The 22,084-nt window shown below is 43.3% G+C and overlaps 1 protein-coding gene across 6 annotated transcripts in view; it reads left to right on the top strand.

Annotated features, from left to right (window-relative positions):
- The window catches only part of LOC112216736 (stromal interaction molecule 1), a 98,843-nt gene extending 89,562 nt beyond the window's left edge, over positions 1-9,281 (top strand). For 3 of the 6 annotated variants that reach the window (XM_024376773.2, XM_024376774.2, XM_024376772.2), the window contains exons 10-14: positions 2,252-2,352; positions 3,032-3,267; positions 3,648-3,734; positions 6,311-6,374; positions 7,889-9,281. In XM_024376773.2, coding sequence (XP_024232541.1) covers positions 2,252-2,352; positions 3,032-3,267; positions 3,648-3,734; positions 6,311-6,374; positions 7,889-8,309 — 909 coding nt within the window. In that variant the 3' untranslated portion in view covers positions 8,310-9,281. The remainder of the gene's footprint in view (positions 1-2,251; positions 2,353-3,031; positions 3,268-3,647; positions 3,735-6,310; positions 6,375-7,888) is intronic. The other 3 variants (XM_024376775.2, XM_042300039.1, XR_006079197.1) reach the window with 3 other exon arrangements.
- The last annotated feature ends 12,803 nt before the right edge of the window (positions 9,282-22,084 follow it).

The raw sequence follows: 22,084 nt of genomic DNA, 5'->3' as shown, positions 1-22,084 counted from the left end.
AGCTAAGGACTCTGGGACTAAACACCCCCCTCTGTAACTGGATCATGGACTTCCTGATGGGTCGCCCCCAGGTGATAAGAGTAGGCAACAACACGTCTGCCACGCTTGATCCTTAACACTGGGGCCCCTCAGGGGTATGTGCTTAGTCCCCTCCTGTATTCCCTGTTCACCCACGAAGGCGTGGCCAAACACAACTCCAACTCCATCATTAAGTTTGCTGATGACACCACAGTGGTAGGCCTGATCACCGACAACGATGAGACGGCCTATAGGGAGGAGGTCAGAGAACTGGCAGTGTGGTGTCAGGACAACAATCTCGCCATCAATGTGAGCAAGACAAAGGAGCTGATCATGGCCTACAGGAAAAGGCGGGCCGAACAGGCTCACATTAACATCGACAGGGCTGTAGTGGAGTGGGTCAAGAGTTTCAAGTTCCTTGGTGTCCACATCACCAACGAACTATCATGGTCCAAACACACCAAGACAGTTGTGAAGATGGCGCAACAGAACTTTTTCCCACTCAGGAGACTGAAAAGATTTGGCATGGGTCCCCAGATCCTCAAAAGGTTCTATAGCTGCACAATCAAGAGCATCCTGACCGGTTGCATCACCGCCAGGTATGGCAACTGCTCGGCATCTGACCGTAAACCGCTACACAGGGTAGTGCAAACGGCCCAGTGCATCACTGGGGCCAAGCTCCCTGCCATTCAGGACCTATATAATAGGCAGTGTCAGAAGAAAGCCCATAAAATTGTCAGAGACTCCAGTCACCCAAATTATAGACTGTTTTCTCTGCTACCACACGTCAAGCGGAGCACCAAGTCTAGGACCAAAAGGCTCCTCAACAGCTTCTACTCAATTCATAAAATGTAAGAAAATATATATTCAAAAATACATTGACCCCCCCCTCCCTTTTGTACACTCGCTGTTTGTTTGTTACATATGCGTGGTAACTTCGCCCCCACCTACATGTACAGATTACCTCAACTAGCCTGTATATGTATATATATATATATATTATGTATATAGCCACATTATTGTTATTCTTAATGTGCTATTTTTATTTTTTATTTTAGTATACTTGGTAAATATATTTTTCTTCTTGAACTGCACTGTTGGTTAAGGGCTTTGTAAGTAAGCATTTCAAGGTAAAGTCTACACTTGTTGTATTCGGCACATGTGACAAAGTTTTTGATTTGATTTAGTGTTACATTATTAAAGTGGCCAGTGATTCCAAGTCTATGTATATAGGGCAACAGCCTCTAAGGTGCAGGGTTGCGTAACTGTGCGGAAGCCGGCTAGTGATGGCTGTTTAGCAGTCTGATGTCCTTGAGGTAGAAGCTGTTTATCAGTCTCTCGGTCTCAGTTTTGATGCACCTGTACTGACCTCACCTTCTGGATGATAGCGGGGTGTACAGGCAGTGGCTCGGGTGGTTGATGTCCTTGATGATCTTTTTGCGTGCTCTAGGTGTCCTGGAGGGCAGGTAGTTTGCCCACGGTGATGCGTTGGGCAGACTGCATCACCCGCTGGAGAGCCCTGCATTTGTGGGTGGTGCAGTTGCTGTACCAGGCAGTGATACAGCCCGACAGGATGCTCTCAATTGTGCATCTGTAAAATGCACAATTGGGGGTTTTAGGGGCCAAGCCAAATTTCTTCAGCCTCTTCACCACACTGTCTGTGTGGGTGGACCATTTCAGATTGTCAGTGATACGTAAGCGGTAAGGAACTTGAAGTTTTCCACCTTCTCCGCTGCGGTCCCGTTGATCTGGATAGGGGCATGCTCCCTCTGCTGTTTCCTGAAGTCCACGATCAGCTTCTTTCTTTTGTTGATGGCCCGTCAGGATGTCCAGAACACAGTTGCACAGGGCGGGGTTCAGACCCAGGGCCCTGAGCATAATGATGAGCTTTGAGGGTACAATGGTGTTGAATGCTGAGCTATAGTCAATTAACAGCATTCTTACATAGGTATTCCTCCTGCCAGATGGGATTGGGCAGTATGCAGTGCGATGGCGATTGCATCGTTTGTGGATCTATTTGGGCGGTAAGCAAATTGAAGTGGGTCTAGGGTGTCAGGTAAGGTAGAGGTGATATGATCCTTATAACTAGCCTCTCAAAGCACTTCATGATGACAGAAGTGAGTGATATGGGGCGATAGTCATTTAGTTACACAGAAACACACACATGAACCTGGTGAGAAAGTTGATGATGGTGGTTTTGTGAATTATGATGGTGCTGATGATGATGATATAGGCTGACAAGATCAAGAAGAAGAGGAGCACCCTGTTTGGGACGTTCCATGTGGCTCATAGCTCCTCCCTGGACGACGTTGATCACAAGATCCTGACTGCCAAGTAAGTTCAGTCAACCGACTTTACCTTGTTCAGCCAACCGACTTTACCTTGTTCAGCCAACCGACTTTACCTTGTCCAGCCAACTGACTTTACCTTGTTCAGCCAACCGACTTTACCTTGTTCAGCCAACCGACTTTACCTTGTTCAGCCAACCGTACCTTGTTCAGCCAACCGACTTTACCTTGTTCAGCCAACCGACTTTACCTTGTTCAGCCAACCGACTTTACCTTGTTCAGCCAACCGACTTTACCTTGTCCAGCCAACTGACTTTTCAAACTGACTTTACCTTGTTCAGCTAACAGCCTTTACCTTGTTCAGCGAACAGACTTCACCTTTTTCAGCCAACCGACTTTACATTGTTCAGCCAACTGACTTTACAAACTGACTCCACCTTTTTCAGCCAATTGACTTGACTGTGTTCTGCCAACTGACTTTACAAACTGACTTCACCTTTTTCAGCCAATTGACTTGACTGTGTTCTGCCAACTGACGTTACGTTTTTCAGCAAGATGACTTTACATTGTTCAGCCAAATGTCTTTACATTTCTCAGCCAACAGACCAAGTGACTTTACCTTGTTGGGTTACACACCTCAAAGGTCCTTGAGGCTCTTTCCATTTTTCTCTCTCCCCCTTACTCTGTCTTTTCTCTCTCCTCTTGTCTGTCACCCCCCTCTCTAGGCAGGCTCTAGGTGAGGTGACGGCTGCTCTGAGGGAGAAACTTCACCGCTGGCAGCAGTTGGAGTCTCTTACAGGCTTACCATTGGTCAATAACCCCGGTCTGCCCGCCCTGGCTGCTGCCCTCAACCTAGACCCCGCCTTCCTGGGCCTGCACCCGCCGACCCCGCAGCACCTAATCCTATCAGATGATTTAGACGACATGGACGAGGATATCCTGTCCCCAGGGACGCTGCGGTGTACGTGTCATCACTTTGCGCTTCTTCGCCCACCGACACATCACTCTGTGTTAGATAGGGTATTAGTGGCTCCGGGATGAGGTGTCCCGGTGGTACAGATTGAGGATCAGTTTCCCTTCACTCAATCCTAACCTTAACTGCAAAATGCAAAACTGTCAAAGTGCCTTTTAACCACCCTCCCGTCTTGTCCTGTATGTGCACAACGTTGATTGTATCAAACACTTCTTCCTGAACAAGTGACTTGTACTGGTGATTAGCTGTGCCAGGTCAATGGTATCCTATCTTCTCACCACTCTCCTTTTGGATGATCTCCTCATATTCTGTCCTGATTGGTTGGTTTCCTCACATTCATCATCTGTCCCGTGATTGGCTATCCTCAGACGCGGCCTGGCAGATGGACCGGCGAGTGAGTGACCTCTGGCCAATGAGCGGCATCTCCGACAGCCAATCCCCATGGAAGTATTCTGGTTGGGCCCACCCTCCTTTACTCTCCTTGCCAATCCTAACCAAGCACTACTAATGTACCCTTCCAACCCCCCTTTTCTCTTTCCTCTGTGGATTCTCCCACATAGACAGACTACCCCTTCTGCTCCACTACCTGTGGAATGGTCCACTGTCTCTCAGGAGCAGTGGAGTTGAGCCGGACGGGGTGAGGCGGGGAGATGGGGGGGTTGATCTTATCTTGTAGAGAAGCGACAAGATTTTGCCACTTTATAACCACTCATCACATGCCCTCTCTCTTTCTCTCCCCTCTTTTTCTCTCCTTCTCTCTCCCCATATCTCTACACAAATCAGACATTCTATCCAACTGGAAGACTTCCTCCTTTTTCACTCTTCCTTCAGAAAGGGGTGTTTATTATTTATCCTCCTCTCCTGTCCTCCCTCTGTTGCTGACTAACCTCCACTTGCAGGTCTACAGTTTTTCTGTCCCTCCACGTCTTCTGGCTGGTACACCAGGATATTTGCACATTGGGTTTTCAGTCAGAACACTTTATTTTCTCAGAACATAAAAACGTCTGATAAAATATGATTTCTAGCATGTCTGTCACTTCCTATATACACTGAGTGTACAAAACATCGGGAACACCTTACTAATATTGAGTTTGCCAACAGTCTCAATTCATCGGCGCTTGGACTCTACAAGGTGTCGAAAGCGTTCCACAGGGATGCTGGTCCATGTTGACTCCAATGCTTCCCACAGTTGTGTCAAGTTGGCTGGATGTCCTTTGGGTGGTGGACCATTCTGATGCACACAGGAAATTGTTGAGCCTGAAGAATGCTGCAGCGTTGCAGTTTTTGACATACTCAAACCAAGTGTGGCACCTCCTACCATGCCCCATTCAAAGGCACTTAAATATTCACCCTCTGAGTGGCACACAAACAATCCATGTCTCAATTGTCTCAAGGTTAAAAAAAAAAAAACATATTTCAACCTGTCTCCTCCCCTTCATCTTCACTGATTGAAGGGGATTTAACAAGTGACATCAATAAGGGATCAGCTTTCACCTGGATTCACCTGGTCAATCAGTGTCATGGACAGAGCAGGTGTTCCTAATGTTTTGTCCACTCAGTGTATATACAGTATCTGTGCCGAAACTCTCATTCTACAACAGACTTTCATTGATGCATTATATTAAGAACTTTTTTTTAAAATAGAAACTATTGGAACCAAGACTTAAAAGTGTCCATAAAGTGTATATAGGTTCAGAAGTTTTATGAAACAGCACAGTTAAAAAATATATGGCAAATAGAAATCCAACTAGATGGTCTTCCAAGATTGATGAGAGGGGGGTTGAGGGTAGCTGAAGGATGGGATTAAAAACAAACAGAAGATGACTATTGTAAAATACTGTGTCTGTAAAATATATATAGTATGTATAAGCTTGAAGTAGAATCCATTAGTTTACTCCAATTAGGGGAGGGGTGGTAGGGTTAGGGGAAAATAATAAAGGAAAATAGATTTTGAAAAAAAAAATATATATATATATTGTATTTACAAAAAAATATATTGGGGTTGAAAATGATGCAGACAATGACATTGATGGAAGCTACAATCTTAACTACAATATTAAAGCTGATCTACCCCCTAAAAAAATACTTAAAAGGAACTGTTGGCACAAGAGGGAGGGAAAGTTGGAGCATTACTAACGAAATTGCCAGTAACAAAAATGTACGCTTAATCCAGTATAAACAAATGTATAAAATGTATTATTCAAGAGACAAAATTCACAAATTATACAGCACAATGACAGAGTCATGTCTTAAGTGTAAAACTAATATTGACTCAATAATCCCTGCTTTCTGGGAATGCGATGAAGTCCAAAAAATGATGGGCGGAGCTAGAAAGTTGGCTGTCAGAAGTATTACTATTACAATATACATGTAGTTTTATTCGGTCTGTCTGCATTTTTCAAGACATGGCACATGGGGGTGTAGTGAGATACCCAATGGGATGGACGATTCTCTTCTCATCGCTCATCTTGACAAAACGTATACTAAAGCATGGAAATCAAACAATCCGCCATCATTAACACATTGGGAAAATGTTATGGTTTATTATTGAAATAGCACGGGTGACCGAGAAAAACTCATTGGTACAATTTAAGGCCAAGTGGCAAACATTAATGGGGGCAGTAGGGATGGGGGTGTGAGCATGCGTGTCTGGACAGATGAGATGTAGTCGTTTGTGTCTTTATGTTTTTGTTCTTATGTATATGGCTGTATTTGGAGTGAAAATAAAAATAAAATGTATTTAAAAAAATAATACTGCAAACTTTACTGCAAACATACATGGGACTCTGTGTGCTAAAGACTTTAGTATTTTTCCAACGGTGCAGTTGAGTCTGGCTCTGCACAATCCCACCTCCAATCTCAGCTTCATTATGCCTAAACACTCCCAGGCTTTATCAGTACAGTATCATACCCTTATATCGCATTCCTCTCTGTGGAGGATTATACTGTATTTGTGTGTCATTGTGATGAGTGTGCATGTGTGTCTGCAGTATACAGTGTATAACGTTTTTGTGTTCCTTTCCTCCTTTAGCTCCCAACCTGATGCCCCTGCGACAGCGCCCGGGAGACCCCTCACTGGCCCTTGGCTATCAGAGGTTGGTAGAGGCTCACCCGGAGGTCCTCAGGGCAAGGGATGTGGTCTATAATCTTCCTGCCCACCCCAGCCCCACGCTCACCAGTTTCGCAGCCACTCCATTGGCCAGCTGGAGTTCCTTCCTATGCCTTCTCTCTTTTCCTCCCTCTCCCTTTACCTCCCCCCTCCCTCACCACTCTCCCTTTACCTCCCCCTCCCTCACCCCTCTCCCTTTACCTCCCCCTCCCCACCCCTCTCCCTTTACCTACCCCATCCCTCACCCCTCTCCCTTTACCTACCCCCTCCCTCACCCCTCTCCATTTACCTCCCCCTCCCTCACCACTCTCCCTTTACCTACACCCTCCCTCACCCCTCTCCTTTACCTACCCCCTGCCTCACCACTCTCCCTTTACCTACCCCCTCCCTCACCCCTCTCCCTTTACCTCCCCCTGCCTCACCCCTCTCCCTTTACCTACCCCATCCCCCGCCCCTCTCCCTTTACCTACCCACTCCCTCACCCCTCTCCCTTTACCTACCCCATCCCTCACCACTCTCCCTTTACCTACCCCCTCCCTCACCCCTCTCCCTTTACCTACCCCATCCCTCACCACTCTCCCTTTACCTACCCCCTCCCTCACCACTCTCCCTTTACCTACCCCCTCCCTCACCCCTCTCCCTTTCCTCCCCCTGCCTCACCCCTCTCCTTTGCCAACCCCCTCCCTCACCCCTCTCCCTTTACCTACCCCCTCCCTCACCCCTCTCCCTTTACCTCCCCCTGCCTCACCCCTCTCCCTTTACCTCCCCCACCCCTCACCCCTCTCCCTTTACCTCCCCTTTCCCTCACCCTTTCTCTTTACTTCCCCTTTCCCTCACCCTTTCTCTTTACCTACCCTATCCCTCACCCCTTTCTCTTTACCTACCCTACCCTCACCCCTTTCTCTTTACCTACCCTGTCCTTCAACCCTTTCTCTTTACCTACCCTGTCCTTCAACCCTTTCTCTTTACCTACCCTGTCCTTCACCCCTTTCTCTTTACCTACCCTATCCCTCACCCCTCTCCCTTTACCTCCCCTTTCCCTCAAAATGCCTCTTTACCTACCCTTTCCCTCACCCCTCTCCCTTTACCTCCCCTTTCCCTCACCCCTCTCCCTTTACCTCCCCTTTCCCTCACCCTTTCTCTTTACCTACCCTATCCCTCACCCCTCTCCCTTTACCTCCCCTTTCCCTCACCATTTCTCTTTACCTACCCTATCACTCACCCCTCTCCATCCCTTGATCCCTTAATCCATCCCTTAATCCTGTACGTGCCCCCCCCCTGCTAACTGCATTTATCTGTAGATCTAGATTCTAGTGTAAAGATCTGATTTCAATTTGCTTTAGATAGTTGCTTTTTTACAAGCTTGTTTTTTGCTGTTTTTTTTGCTGACAATCTTTTATGTATCTTACCAGCCTAACCTCTCTCTTTCTCCCTATTCCTCTCTCTCTCACCTACTCTCGCTGTCTCTCCCTCTCTCTTTCTCTTCTCTCCATCCCTCAGGGATCTGAACTGGTCTGACTCAGACCCCTCCCTCTTCCTGTCCCAGAGCCAATCACAGCGCACCTCCATATCTAAGACCCTCCCACCAAAGCCCCTCACCCAGCAGGGCCACAGCTCCAATGGGAGCAGGGCTCCCATTGACAGCCCCCTGATGATGTCATACGGCCTGGAGAAGAGCTCCAGTCTCGGGGAGCTCCGCGGCGGAGGAAGTCCCGCCCTCGCCCCTGCTTACTCCACACACTCCCTATGCCCCGCCTCCTTTGACCCTGATGCACGGTCGGGGAAGGAGGACAGCCGTATTCCCCACATGCAGGCAAAGAAGAGCCCCCTGGAAGAGGACAGCTGTTTCGCGGGTGAAGGGATCGACTTGAGCAACGAGCGCAAGAAACACACCTTCAAGATATTCAAGAAGAGGAAGTAGGCGTAAAATCACTCTGTCCTCACAGGGAGGCACCTCAGAGAAAGAGCTACACTCCCGCTGTTCACACTATAGGCTAGCATACCACTTAGAATATACCAGTGTATTGGGCATGCATTCGAAGGGGTCTACAACTAGTATGGATATTAGAACATGGCTGTGGACTAAGAATAAATAAGTGACATGGTCTAAAGACATATAAATAAATTACATGAATTAAAGAAAAATAAATAAGTTACATGGACTAAAAACAAAAAAAGAAGTTACAAAGACTAAAGAAAAATAAATAAGTTACATGGACTAAAGAAGACCTAGATAAATGGCATTTACATCGATGCGATTCTCGTCCAATGCCTTATCGGAGGTGTCTCTCTCTGGACATACCAGTTCAACTCCCACTCTTTTCTAATAGCTCTTTGCTTTTTATACAGCGTTACCACTGTAGCTTAAAAACAGAGTAGGCCAAGCCTTGAAGAAATGTTTAAAGCTTTAAATGCGAATGCAGCAATAGTTAAAGATATTATTTATAAAGTTGTTTGTGACCATACAGGCCAGCAAGGTTTTATTTGATATTATTTTTGTCATTTCTAATTTTATGGGTACTTAAGTGTTTTAATTTGTTTTTATTTCATGTTTTGAAGGGGGTTTGGTACTTTACTTTTCCGGAGGCTGTGGGTACAGATAGATCACATATGTTCAATATTTATATATTTGAATGGAGTTGATTCCAGTGAAAAGTTTTGGCACACCTCCTCATTCAAGCGTTTTTCTTTATTTGTACTGCTTTCTACGTTGTAGAATAATAGTGAAGAAACCTATGAAATTACACACAAAAAAGCGTTTGTGCGTTTCTAAATATATTTTATATTTGAGATTCTTCCAAGTAACCACCCTTTGCCATGATGACAGCTTTGCACACTCTTGGCATTCTCTCAACCAGCTTCATGAGGTAGTCACCTGGAATGCCTTTCAATTAACAGGTGTGCCTTGTTAAAAGTTCATTTGTGGAATTTCTTTCCTTAATGTGTTCGAGCCAATCGGTTGTGTTGTGACAAGGTAGGGGTGGTATACAGAAGATAGCCCAATTTGGTAAAAGACCAAGTCCATATTATGGCAAAAACAGCTCCAATAAGCAAAGAGAAACGACAGTCCATCATAACTTTAAAACATGAAGGTCAGTCAATCCGGAAAATGTCATAACTTTGACATTTTCCTCAAGTACAGTCGCAAAAACCATCAAGCACTATGATGAAACTGGCTCTCATGAGGACCACCACAGTAAAGGAAGACCCAGAGTTACCTCTGCTGCAGAGGATAAATTCATTAAGAGTTACCAGCCTCAGAAATTGCAGCCCAAATAAATGCTTCATAGACACATCTCAACATCTATTGTTCAGAGAAGACTGCGTGAATCAGGTCTTCATGGTCGAATTCCTGCAAAGAACTAAAGGACACCAATAAGAAGAAGAGACTTGCTTGGGCCAAGAAACACGAGCAATGGACATTAGACCGGTGGAAATCTGTCCTTTGGTCTGATGATTTTTGGTTCCAACCGCCATGTCTTTGTGAGACACAGAGTAGGTGAACCGATGACCTCTGCATGTGTGGTTCCCACCGTGAAACATGGAGGAGGAGGTGTGATGGTGCTTTGCTGGTGACAATGTCAGTGATTAATTTAGAATTCAAGGCACACTTAACCAGCATGGCTACCACAGCATTCTGCAGCGATACGCTATCCCATCTGGTTTGTGCTTAGTGGGACTATCATTTGTTTTTCTACAGGACAGTGACCCAAAACCCCTCCAGGCTGTGTAAGGGCTATTTGACCAAGAAGGAGAGTGATGGAGTGCTGCATCAGATGACCTTGCCTCCACAATCACCCGACCTCAACCCAATTGTGATGGTTTGGGATGAGCTGGACTGCAGAGTGAAGGAAAAGCAGACAACAAGTGCTCAGCATATGTGGGAACTCATTCAAGCCTGTTGGAAAAGCATTCCAGGTGAAGCTAGTTGAGATAATGCCAAGAGTTTGCAAAGCTGTGAAGGCAAAGGGTGGCTACTTAGAAAAATTTCAAATATTAAATATATTTTGATTTATTTAACACTTTTTTGGTTACTATGATTCCATATGTGTTATTTCATAGTTTTGATATCTTCACTGTTATTCTACAATGTAGAAAATAGTAAAAATTAAGAAAAAACCTTGAATGAGTAGATGTGTCCCACATTTTTTAAGGTGCTTTTTAGTCCAAGTTTAGGCTCAATCCATATCTGGGAAACCGGCCCAATGTATCCTGCCAAAGATGTACGCTACCGTTCATAAGTTTGGGGTCACTTAGAAATGTCTTTGTTTTTGAAAGAAAATCACATTTTTGTCCATTAAAATAACATCAAATTGATCAGAAATACATTGTAGACATTGTTGATGTTGAAAATTACTATTGTAGCTGGAAACAGCTGATTGTTATGGAATATCTACATAGGTGTACAGAGGCCCATTATCAGCAACCATCACTCCTGTGTTCCAGTGGCACATTGTGTTAGCTAATCCAAGTGTATCATTTTAAAAGGCTAATTGATTATTAGAAAATAATTTTGCAATTTATGTTAGCACAGCTGAAAACTGTTGTGCTGATTTAAAGAAGCAATTACAACTGGTCTTCTTTAGACTAGGTGAGTATCTGGAGCATCAGCGTTTGTGGGTTCGATAACAGGCTCAAAATGGCCAGAAACAAATAACTCTTCTGAAACTCGTCAGTCTATTCTTGTTCTGAGAAATGAAGGCTATTCCATGTGAGAAATTGACAAGAAACTGAAGATCTCGTACAACGCTGTGTACTACTCCCTTCACAGAAAATCGCAAACTGTGTATTACGCCCTTCACAGAAAAGTGCAAACTCTAACCAGAATAAAAAGAGGAGTGGGAGGCCCCAGTGCACAATTGAGCAAGAGTCCAAGTACATTAGAGTGTTTAGTTTGAGAAACAGATGCCTCACAAGTCCTTAACTGGCAGCTTCATTCAATAGTACCCCCAAAACACCAGTCTCAACGTAAACAGTGAAGAGGTGACTCTGGGATGCTGGCCTTCTAGGCAGAGTTCATCTGTCCAGTGTCTGTGTTCTTTTGCCCATCTTAATCTTTTCTTTTTATTGGCCAGTCTGAGATATGGCCTTTCCTTTGCAACTCTGCCTAGAAGGCCAGCATCCTGGAGTCGCTATGCTTTCAACCATCTAAAAGCACAACCAAATTCAAACGAACAAATAATGTCCGATTTTTTGTTAAGTTGTCAGCGAAATGTTTATCACAGCGCTTTTAACCATGCACAGCAGAGTTCAAATGGGAATGCAATGCCAGATATTTGTTTATTTATACAACAAATTAATTTTTATCACTGTGCTTTATCTTATAGCAGAACCAAATGACCTAGATTGTAGATGATATTACATTAAAAGTACATAGTGCAAGTGATAAATGCGGTTCGAGATTCTGCACAGATTGTTATAGCAAGTGTGAACATCTCCACAGACCTGCGACGACCTATGCATGCTATCTTGGACAGGCACACTTGATATCATTACATAAGAAGACATTTTTCGAGTCCTCCCGAGTTGCGCAGCGGTCTAAGGCTGCATCGCAGGGCTAGCTGCGTCACTACAGATCCTGGTTTGATCCCAGGCTGCGTCGCAGCCGGCCACGACCCGGGACACCCATGAGGCAGTGCACAATTGGCCCAGCGTCGTTCTGGTAAGGAGAAGGTTTGTCTGGCTGGGATGTCCTTGACCCATTGCGCTCTAGCAACTCCTGTGGCGGTCCGGGCACAATACATAGTCGCCAGGTGTACGGTGTTTCTGACACATTGGTGCAGCAGGCTTCTGAGTTAATAAGCGAGCATTTTGTCAAGAAGCAGTGCGGCTTGGCAAGGTTGTGTTGTGCTCTTGACCTTCCCCTCTCCCGAGCCCGTACAGCAGTTGCAGCAATGAGACAAAACTGTAACACCAAATTGGGGAGAAAAAGGGTACAAAAAAAGAAGACATTTATAGTCACGGTAAACCTCAATATGTGGCCATGGATGTTACTCATTTTCAAGTTGAATGTTGAATTAGTTTGTAAGATAGCCTTAACTTTAGGCTATTCGATAATGCAACCAAACATCAACATGTAAAAGGAGATGTATCCACTGCTTGGATAGTTTCATCTCAGCCATTGACTTAATCTCATTCTTTAACTTTTATTTTTGGATGAGTTGGAGACGTGAATCCAACATACTTTTGTATATAGAGTATGTGGAACAGCCCTTCAAATTAGTGGATTTGGTTATTTCAACCACACCGTTGCTGAACGGGTGTATAAAATTGAGTACACAGCCATCTCTATTGACAAACATTGGCAGTAGAATGGCCTTAGTGAAGATCTGAGTGACTTTCAATGTGGCACCGTCATAGGATGCCACCTATCCAACAAGTCAGTTTGTCCAATTTCTGCCCTGCTAGAGCTGCCCCGGTCAACTGTAAGAGCTGTTATTGTGAAGTGAAAATATCTAGGAGCATCAACGGCTCAGCCGCGAAATGGTAGGCCACACAAGCTCTCAGAACGGGACCGCTGAAGTGCATAGCGCTTAAAAATGGTCTGTCCTCAGTTACAACACTCACTACTGAGTTCCAAACTACCTCTGGATGCAACGTCAGCACAATAACTGTTCATCTGGAGCTTCATGAAATGGGTTTCCATGGCCGAGCAGCTGCACACAAGCCTAAGATCACCATGCACAATGCCAAGCGTCGGCTGGAGTGGTGTAAGGCTCACCACCATTGGACTCTGGAGTAGTGGGAAAGCGTTCTCTGGGTCATTAATCACGCTTCACCGATCTGGCAGTCCGACAGACGAATCAGGCTTTGGCTGATGCCAGGAGAATGCTACCTCCCCAATGCATAGTGCCAACTGTAAAGTTTGGTGGAAGAAGTATAATAGTCTGGGGCTGTTTTTCATGGTTCGGGCTAGGCCCTTTAGTTCCAGTGAAGGGAAATCTTAACACAATTCTGTGCTTCCAACTTTGTGGCAACAGTGTGGGGAAAGCCTTTTTCTGTTTCAGCATGACAATGCACCCGTGCACAAACCGAGGTCCATACAGAAATGGTTTGTGGAGATTGGTGTGGAAGAACTTGACTGGCCTGCACAGAGCCCTGACCACAACCCTATCGAACACCTTTGTGATGAATTGGAACAGCGACTGCGAGCCAGGCCTAATCGCCCAACATCAGTGCCCAACCTCACGAACGCTCTTGTGGCTGAATGGAGCATGTCCCTACAGCAATGTTCCAACATCTAGTGGAAAGCCTTCCCAGAAGAATAAAGGCTGTTATAGCAGCAAAGGGGGGACCATCTCCATATTAATGCCTATGATTTTGGAATGAGATGTTCGAAAAGGTGTCCACATACTTTTGGTCATGTAGTGTATAATTTGTTAACTTGTCCACAAGGATCGGACCCTTTTTTTCAAATTTCACCTAAAATAGCATACCCAAATCTAACTGCCTGTAGCTCAGAACCTAAAATGACATACCCAAATCTAACTGCCTGTAGCTCAGGACCTGAAGCAAGGATATGCATATTCATGACACCATTTGAAAGGAAACACTTTGAAATTTGTAGAAATGTGAAATGAATGTAGGAGAATATAGCACATTAGATCTGGTAAAAGATAATACAAAGAAATATCCATGTGTGTTTTTGTATTTGTTTTACCATCATCTTTGAAATGCAAGAGAAAGGCCATAAATTATTATTCCAGCCCAGGCACAATTTATATTTTGTCCACTAGATGGCAGCAGTGTATGTGCAAAGTTTTAGACTGATCCAATGAACCATTGTATTTTTGTTCAACATTTTTTAAATCAATGTCACGCCCTGACCATAGTAAGCTGTTTATTCTCTGTGTTGGTTGGGGCGTGACAGTGACTTGGGTGGGTCATCTAGGTGAATTTGTATGTCTATGGTGGCCTGATATGGTTCCCAATTTATCGTTGTCTCTGATTGGGCATCTTATTTAAGGACTCATTTCCCCATGGTTATTTGTGGGCTCTTGTCTACGGATAGTTGCCTGTGTGCACCAGTAGCTTCACGTTTCGTTTGTGCTTGTTTGTTTTGTTTCGCTGAGTTTCGGTTTATTAAAAATATGTGGAACTCTACTCACGCTACGCCTTGGTCTACTCATTACGACGAGCATGACAAACAAGACTGCCCAAATGTGCCTAATTGGATTATTAATAACTTTTCAAGTTCATAACTGTGCAGTCTCCTCAAGCAATAGCATGGTATTATTTCACTGTATTAGCTACTGTAAATTGGACAGTGCAGTTAGATTAACAAGAATTTAAACTTTGTACCAATATCAGATATGTCTATGTCCTGGGAAATGTCTTACAACCTCATGCTAATCGCATTAGCCTACATTAGCTCAACCGTCCCGAGGGGGACACACCATACCTGTAGAGGCTAGTAGGCTATTTATTGTATTTCAAAAATAATATTGAATTGTACGGTTTTCAATGCCACTAAATATCAAAACTTGAAGGAAATGCATCTTCTGCTTGGATAGTTCCATCTGTGCCACGGACTTAGTCTGGCTTTAATTCCAGTTTGTCTACAAATTAATGATTGTTATTTGTATTTATTATGGATCCCCATTAGCTACGCTTCCTGGTGTCTGGCAAAATTAAGGCAGTTATACAATTTTAAAAACATTATAATACATTCATTACAGAATTCCGAACACATTAAGTGTGTGCCCTCAGGCTCCTACTCCACTACCACATATCTACAACGCAAAATCCATGTGTACGTGTTATCATGTGTGTGTATGCATGTGTCTGTGCCTATGTTTGTGTTACTTCACAGTCCCCGCTGTTCCATAAGGTGTATTTTTACCTGCTTTTTAAATCTGATTCTACTACTTGCATCAGTTACCAGTCTCTTCTGGACTTGGGGACTGTGAAGAGACCTCTGGTGGCATGTCTTGTGGGCTATGCATGGGTGTCCGAGCTGTGTGCTAGTATTTTAAACAGACAGCTCGGTGCATTCAGCATGTCAACACTTCTCACAAATAACAAGTAGTGAGGAAGTCAGTCTCTCTTCCACTTTCAGCCATGAGAGATTGACATGCATATCATTGTTAGCTCTCTGTGTACTTTTAAGGGCCAGCCATGCTGCCCTGTTCTGAGCTAACTTCAATTTTCCCAAGTCCCTCTTTGTGGCACCTGACCACACGACTGGTGCGACAAAACCACAGACTTGCCTTGTTGATAGTGTTAAGAAGGCAGAACTGAGCTTTATTATGGACAGACTTCTCTCCATCTTAGCTACTGTTGTATCAATGTTTTGACCATGACAGTTTACAATCCAGGGTTACTCCAAGCAGTTTAGTAACCTCAACTTGTTCAATTTCCACATAATTCATTACGAGATGTAGTTGAGGTTTAGGGTTTAGTGAATGATTTGTCCCAAATACAATACTTTTATTTTTGGAAATATTTAGGACTAACTTATTCCTTGCTATCCATTCCGAAACTAACTGCAGCTCTTTGTTAAGTCTTGCAGTCATTTCAGTCGTTGTAGTAGCTGACATGTATAGTGTTGAGTCATCTGCATACAGACACACTGGCCTTACTCAAAGCCAGTGGCATGTTGTTATGTTGGATTCACACCTCTATCTCAACCAAAAAGTAAGTTAAAGAATAGGAGTAAATCAAGTCAAACTTGAAATGCAATTTAAATCTTCCAAGCAGAAGATACATCTCCTTCAAATGTTGATAATTGGCTGCGTTGAAAACCAAACAACTCGCTAAATATCATGACATTTGAAATCAATCAGAGCTTGAAACCCTAGGCCTTTCAACATTAATTTGCTCTGTTAAACTTACCCTTTGGAATGACTTTGATAGCAACAGGGATCTATTTAATTTTAAAGTGGAGTGTTCTACAGTCATTGTCATGATAGCACATTGATAATTGTCAGCGATCAATATCATAGCTAAGCAGGGCTGGGCTTGGTTAAAAACTTTGATGGGAGACTAAAGGGTAGCTGTAGATAGATCAATTCTCCACTAGGAGGTGCTGCTAAGCCTACTGTTTTCTTCTGATCGTTGAAGATCTGACGTTGTTTTAACGGTACATATTCAACAGATTTTGACATGGTTTGTTTATGTTGAAATGTGGTTACTATGATGACATAATCCTGTGGTTGAGGACATATTGTGATGTCAAATTACACTTCGCAATACGTTGTCAAATTACATTGAAACAAAGTTGATTCAACCAGTTTGTGCCCTGTAGGTTGTTTCCACCTGTTTCCACCTGTAGATAAAGATGTGATTTAAAGGTTTGTAACAAATACACACACACACACACACACACACTGTTTACTCTGTTTCAGTATAGTTATTGTATGCATGTTATTGAGTGTATCATGACTTGGCTTTTCATCTAACTTCCTGTCTGGGAATAATCAGCACTATGAAGACAGTTTGTTTTCCTCTTGTTTTGCAAAGCAAATAAATATACATCTCTGATTGTGTCATTCACTTGTTAAGGAGAATATTATTATGAACACATATAGGTATCTTCTCTTCTCTCCTTTAACTCAGCTGTGTGACTGGGTATGAATCCTAATCCATATAAAGTGCACTACATTTGTAGTATTTTGTAGGGAATAGGGCATAGTCGCAGGAATTAAGGGTGCCCTTTCTGACACCCACATTTTGTAGGGCAAGTCACTACTTTGATGCTTGGAGAGAATAACAGGCTGCAGAGAATGACAGGGCGCCAAGGTTCTTTGCACTTTGGAGTGCACTTTGGAGTGCATGTCTTGGAGCTGGCAGGCCTTCCCTGGGAGGAAGAGCAGCGCCATTTTGTCGAGGTTGAGCTTGAGGTGGTGGGCCAATATAGAGTGTGCAGAACCTGAGATGACCAGTCCTGAGAGGGTGGAGAGGATGATCTGATGGTTCAAGGTGTAGAAGGCTAGGAGGATGAGAACAGAGGAGTTATGGGTAAAAACAAAACATCCACATCAACTTTAATATTTTTGTTAATCAAATAACATGGAAAACAACCACTTTTTTTGCATTAATTGACCAATGTACATCACTGTATTGCAGATAGGATGGTCATCTAGGTTTGTACCTGTCGACTTTCCATCACCATGAAGAAAAACAATGACCAATACAGTAATTGAGTTACATTGAGACATCAAGTGGTTTGTGATGGTGTGTTGTGTCTCAGTTGGTAGAGCACGGTGCTTGCAATGCTAAGGTTGTGGGTTCAAATCCTGCAGGGGGACCAGTATGAAAATGTATCCAGTTACTCTAGATAAGAGCATCTAGTGAAAAGGAATTAATATACCATTTCAATTTTCATGTAGAAATAAGTTGCATTTGCAAAGTACTTCAAGAAAGTGGAAAACAAGTGTTTTATATTCCACAAGTATTATTAGATTAACTGTTTTGTACAGATAATTATCAGACAAGTTATAAATGCTGGTAAACTCTCAAATACATTTCGTAAAAAATGAAAAGTTGTGCACTGGGCCTTTACTAGTCTTGTTTCAGCGGACCTTCCCGTAACAAGCCATTGTTGTGGAAGCTTCCGTAGCTTGGCGAATGGGCGACCCTGGATACAAACGTGTTTTGAACGCTTATTTGACAGCAAAGGACACATCTAATCAATACAAGGCAGCTCTAAGAAATTGACTCATATGCTCTTTTGCTAGTACTGCTATGGTTAGAAAGGAAGATACTGCCTAGCATTTGTACCAATTTGTATTGTAAATTGCCTGAAAAGGTTTGAAATTCATGCACCTAAATGTTCTCAGCCTTTTTCCAGAAAGGGACTACATCAAATCTGGGCTGACCATGCGGATCCAGATATTTGTATTTGATCAGAAACATGGTTTTCTGAGAAAATTGTGGATTCTGAGGTTTTACTATTGGTTGTTTTAAAGTTTTCAGGGCTGATAGAATGGGCAAAGGTGGTGGTGTTGCTATCTATACTAAAAGTAACCTTTCTGTGTCTCTTTTAAAGGCTTTGTCCAGTCCTAAACAATTAGAATTTATAGCTTTAAGTATTCAACTTTGTTCTAATTCTAAAGTAACTGTTCTGGGAGTCTACAACCCTCCCTCCGCTAAGAAATGTTTGTTAACTAGTCTCACTGACTAAATAGCTTCCTTTTCTACTTCTGAAATGTTGGTCATAGGTGACTTTAACCTGTCCTGGGGAACTCAAGACCCAGACTGTTTAAAAGATTTTTGTAATACCCTAAACCTTACTCAGTTGATTACTAAACCTACATGTCCAAATCTGAGGGATTCTACTAAATCAACAATAATTGACCTTGTGTTGTCAAATACTGCAGAGAGATTTGTGGCTAGTGGTGTTTTCTCCCTTGATATTAGTGATCACTGTCCTATTGTTTGTATTAGAGATGTTAGGACTCTGTTAGGAAAATAACATGTATTATTACCAGGATACATTTTAAACTATTTTGTGAACAATCTTTTTTACATGATGTCTACCATTGTGATCTTAATGGTATCTTAGCTATACCTGTAACGATGAGAGTCAGGAAGCAAGTTCAGGGAGTGAGTGATTCAATAAATAAACAATACAAACCACGAACAACGCACAGACATGAAACAGAAACAATAACGCCTGGGGAAGGAACCAAAGTGAGTGACATATATAGTGAAGGTAATCAAGGAGGAGAGAGCATGTGACAATACCGGATTCTGAATTGGCTCCAAGTCACTTTAAAACTGGTTTTAACAACATTGCAGATAAGCATGCCCCGTTTTAAAAAATGGAGAGTTCAAAATAGATTGAATTCTTGGTTCACACCTGAATTTTCTGAGTTCATACGCAATAGAGATGTTGCCTGGGCCATGGCTAGAAGTACTGACTCTGGCCGGGATTTCGAGAACTTTGAAAGTTTCTTCAAGTACAGTCTCAAAACCATCAAGCACTATGATGAAACTGGCTCTCATGAGGACCACTACAGGAAAGGAAGACCCAGAGTTACCTCTGCTGCAGAGGATAAGTTATTTAGAGTTAACTGCACATCAGATTGCAGCCCAAATAAATGCTTCAGAGTTCAAGTAACAGACACCTCTCAACATCAACTGTTCAGAGGAGACTGCATGAATCAGTACTTCATGTTCGAATAGCTGCAAAGAAACCACTACTAAACAACACCAATAAGAAGAAGAGACTTGCTTGGGCCAAGAAACATGAGCAATGGACATTAGACCGGTGGAAATCTGGGCCCGTGCATAGTGTTGACAGCAAAGCAGGTGAAAGTGAATGCAAAAGTAGTATGAGTACTTATGTTGTAAAGAGCAGGAAATATTGGAAGCAAGAGGGGCACAGATAAGGGGGATGGCAGGCCAGTGGTACAGGAGGCTAGCACATACTGAAGCAAGAGCCCTGAAATGTTTACGTTGTAGTAGTACTGGAAATATATTTTGTTACAACGATTTGTGTTACATAACTTTAACATATTGTTAACCTGAAGTCATACATTGGTAAAGCTGAGTATAATTTATTCTTACTCTGCCAAATAAGTCAGTTCGCTGCCTCAAAATCCACATTAATGCCAGACGGAACATTCCTGGGGCCTCACAAGAGCTGAACAGATCTACCTGGTAAATGGTGTCATGGATAATATCATTCTTTATCAGATCCGCCAAGTTTGCTGTCCAGGTGCTAAGACAGGTTGTGCAGGTCAGCACAGGCACTGTGACATTGTAGCAACTTTGAAGAAAACACTTAGTCTGTGAATTAATTTTGTTTTACATTGCATTGTTACATCACTTTGTTTTTGTAGATATTGCACTTACCATTTATTCCTACGAGGATGACATGTTTCCAGGGCCAACATGGATGGTGCTTGTCAGGCAACCACATATTACCTCAGGTACGTCCAATGGTAAGAGACAATCTAGGGACAATTTTTTGTTCAACAATAAACAAGAATACATTTGAACTTTGATATAATGCACTCAGCCGCCAAAAAATATAAAACACACCCTGTTCATGAAGTGCATATTTGCCATCACTGTGGAGCGATATGGCTGTAGTTGAAGGAAGGGGCGTGTAGAACCCCTCAATCATGGACTCTCTGTTGTGCACGGGGAACTTTGCATGTGTAGAGACATCGCAGTCTTCGCAGTAAAGCTGTTTCGGCAGACAGTCTCTACATCGCAGAATAGCCCTTTCACATTGCATGACTGACAGATCTTCTGAGAAGCATGCTCTGCAGCCAGCAGAGAATCTACCATCGGGCCTCCCGGGTGGCGCAGTGGTTAAGGGCGCTGTACTGCAGTGCCAGCTGTGCCATAAGAGACTCTGGGTTCGCGCCCAGGCTCTGGGTTCGTGTAACCGGCCGCGACCGGGAGGTCCGTGGGGCGATGCACAATTGGCCTAGCGTCGTCCAGGTTAGGGAGGGTTTGGCAGGTAGGGATGTCCTTGTCTCATTGCGCACCAGCGACTCCTATGTTGGGCCGGGCGCAGTACGCGCTAACCAAGGTTGCCAGGTGCACGGTGTTTCCTCCAACACATTGGTGCGGCTGGCTTCCGGGTTGGATGCGCGCTGTTTAAAGAAGCAGTGCGGCTTGGTTGGGTTGTGTATCGGAGGACGCATGACTTTCAACCTTCGTCTCTCCCGAACCCGTACGGGAGTTGTAGCGATGAGACAAGATAGTAGCTACTAAAACATTTGGATACCATGAAATTGGGGAGAAAAAGGGGTAAAATAAAAAATTTAAAAAAAGAGAATCTACCATCTCAGGCCTGGACTCCCTCCACCTATCCTGTGAGAGTTCCTTCCTCACAACTGAGTGACGCACCAGGCACAACATGATTTGCACACTCAGGGTCTTCTAAGTCAGCTAGAAGAATGTTAATTTTTATCGATGAAGGATTGTTTTTTTTAAAACACAATAAAAATGGGAAATCTGATTAAATTAGGAATATTATATAATTCATATTTCGATCCTGCATAGGGCTGTAAGTAGGAGACATAAAATATCTCTGTACAATCTATGGTGTAACAAGCCAAAAACATCAGCTTTGATTCTATAGTCAATTAAATTACAGGGTAGACCAAACTATTGAGTATTAAGTCTAAAATACAATAGTTAAACTTACCTTCTGCACCTGCTTCCTGACTCCCAGTGTGTACGTTACACCAGTCAATCTCTAAACCAGATTTGATTCATTTGAACCACTTCAAATGAACCACTTCACCACTTTGAACTGTACAATCAAATCAGCTGTAAGCAACAACGGTGATAAGGTCAAGAAAATGACATTGACAATGTGATTTATCATTCCGAAACACAATCCAGTTTATAAATGTAGAATAATGTTGCATTCATACATTGCTTCATAAGCGCTAGTCTGTACATAATGTTGGCTTGCAGTTAAACTTATTTACACTAAATAGACACTGAACTTAACAAGCCTGTTGAAATGTATTGTCATCAGTCTTGTTCTGGAGGCAGAACTGAGCGATTTGCCCTTAGATAGGCCAGCTGGCTATTGTAAAAATTCATGACAACAAAAATGTATTTAAGGTTAGTGGTTAGGCATTAGGGATAGCAGTGTGCTTAAGATTAGGGTTAAAATCTGATGTTATGACTTTGTGGCTGTGCCAGTTAGTGACCACTCTGCAGAGCTGCCTCCAGAACAAGATTCATGACGAAAAACTCTAACCTGCACTTCACAGTTCCAGA

This window comes from Oncorhynchus tshawytscha, linkage group LG17 (genome assembly GCF_018296145.1).
Source record: "Oncorhynchus tshawytscha isolate Ot180627B linkage group LG17, Otsh_v2.0, whole genome shotgun sequence".
NCBI lineage: Eukaryota > Metazoa > Chordata > Actinopteri > Salmoniformes > Salmonidae > Oncorhynchus > Oncorhynchus tshawytscha.
This window is presented reverse-complemented; position numbering and strand designations above follow the sequence as displayed.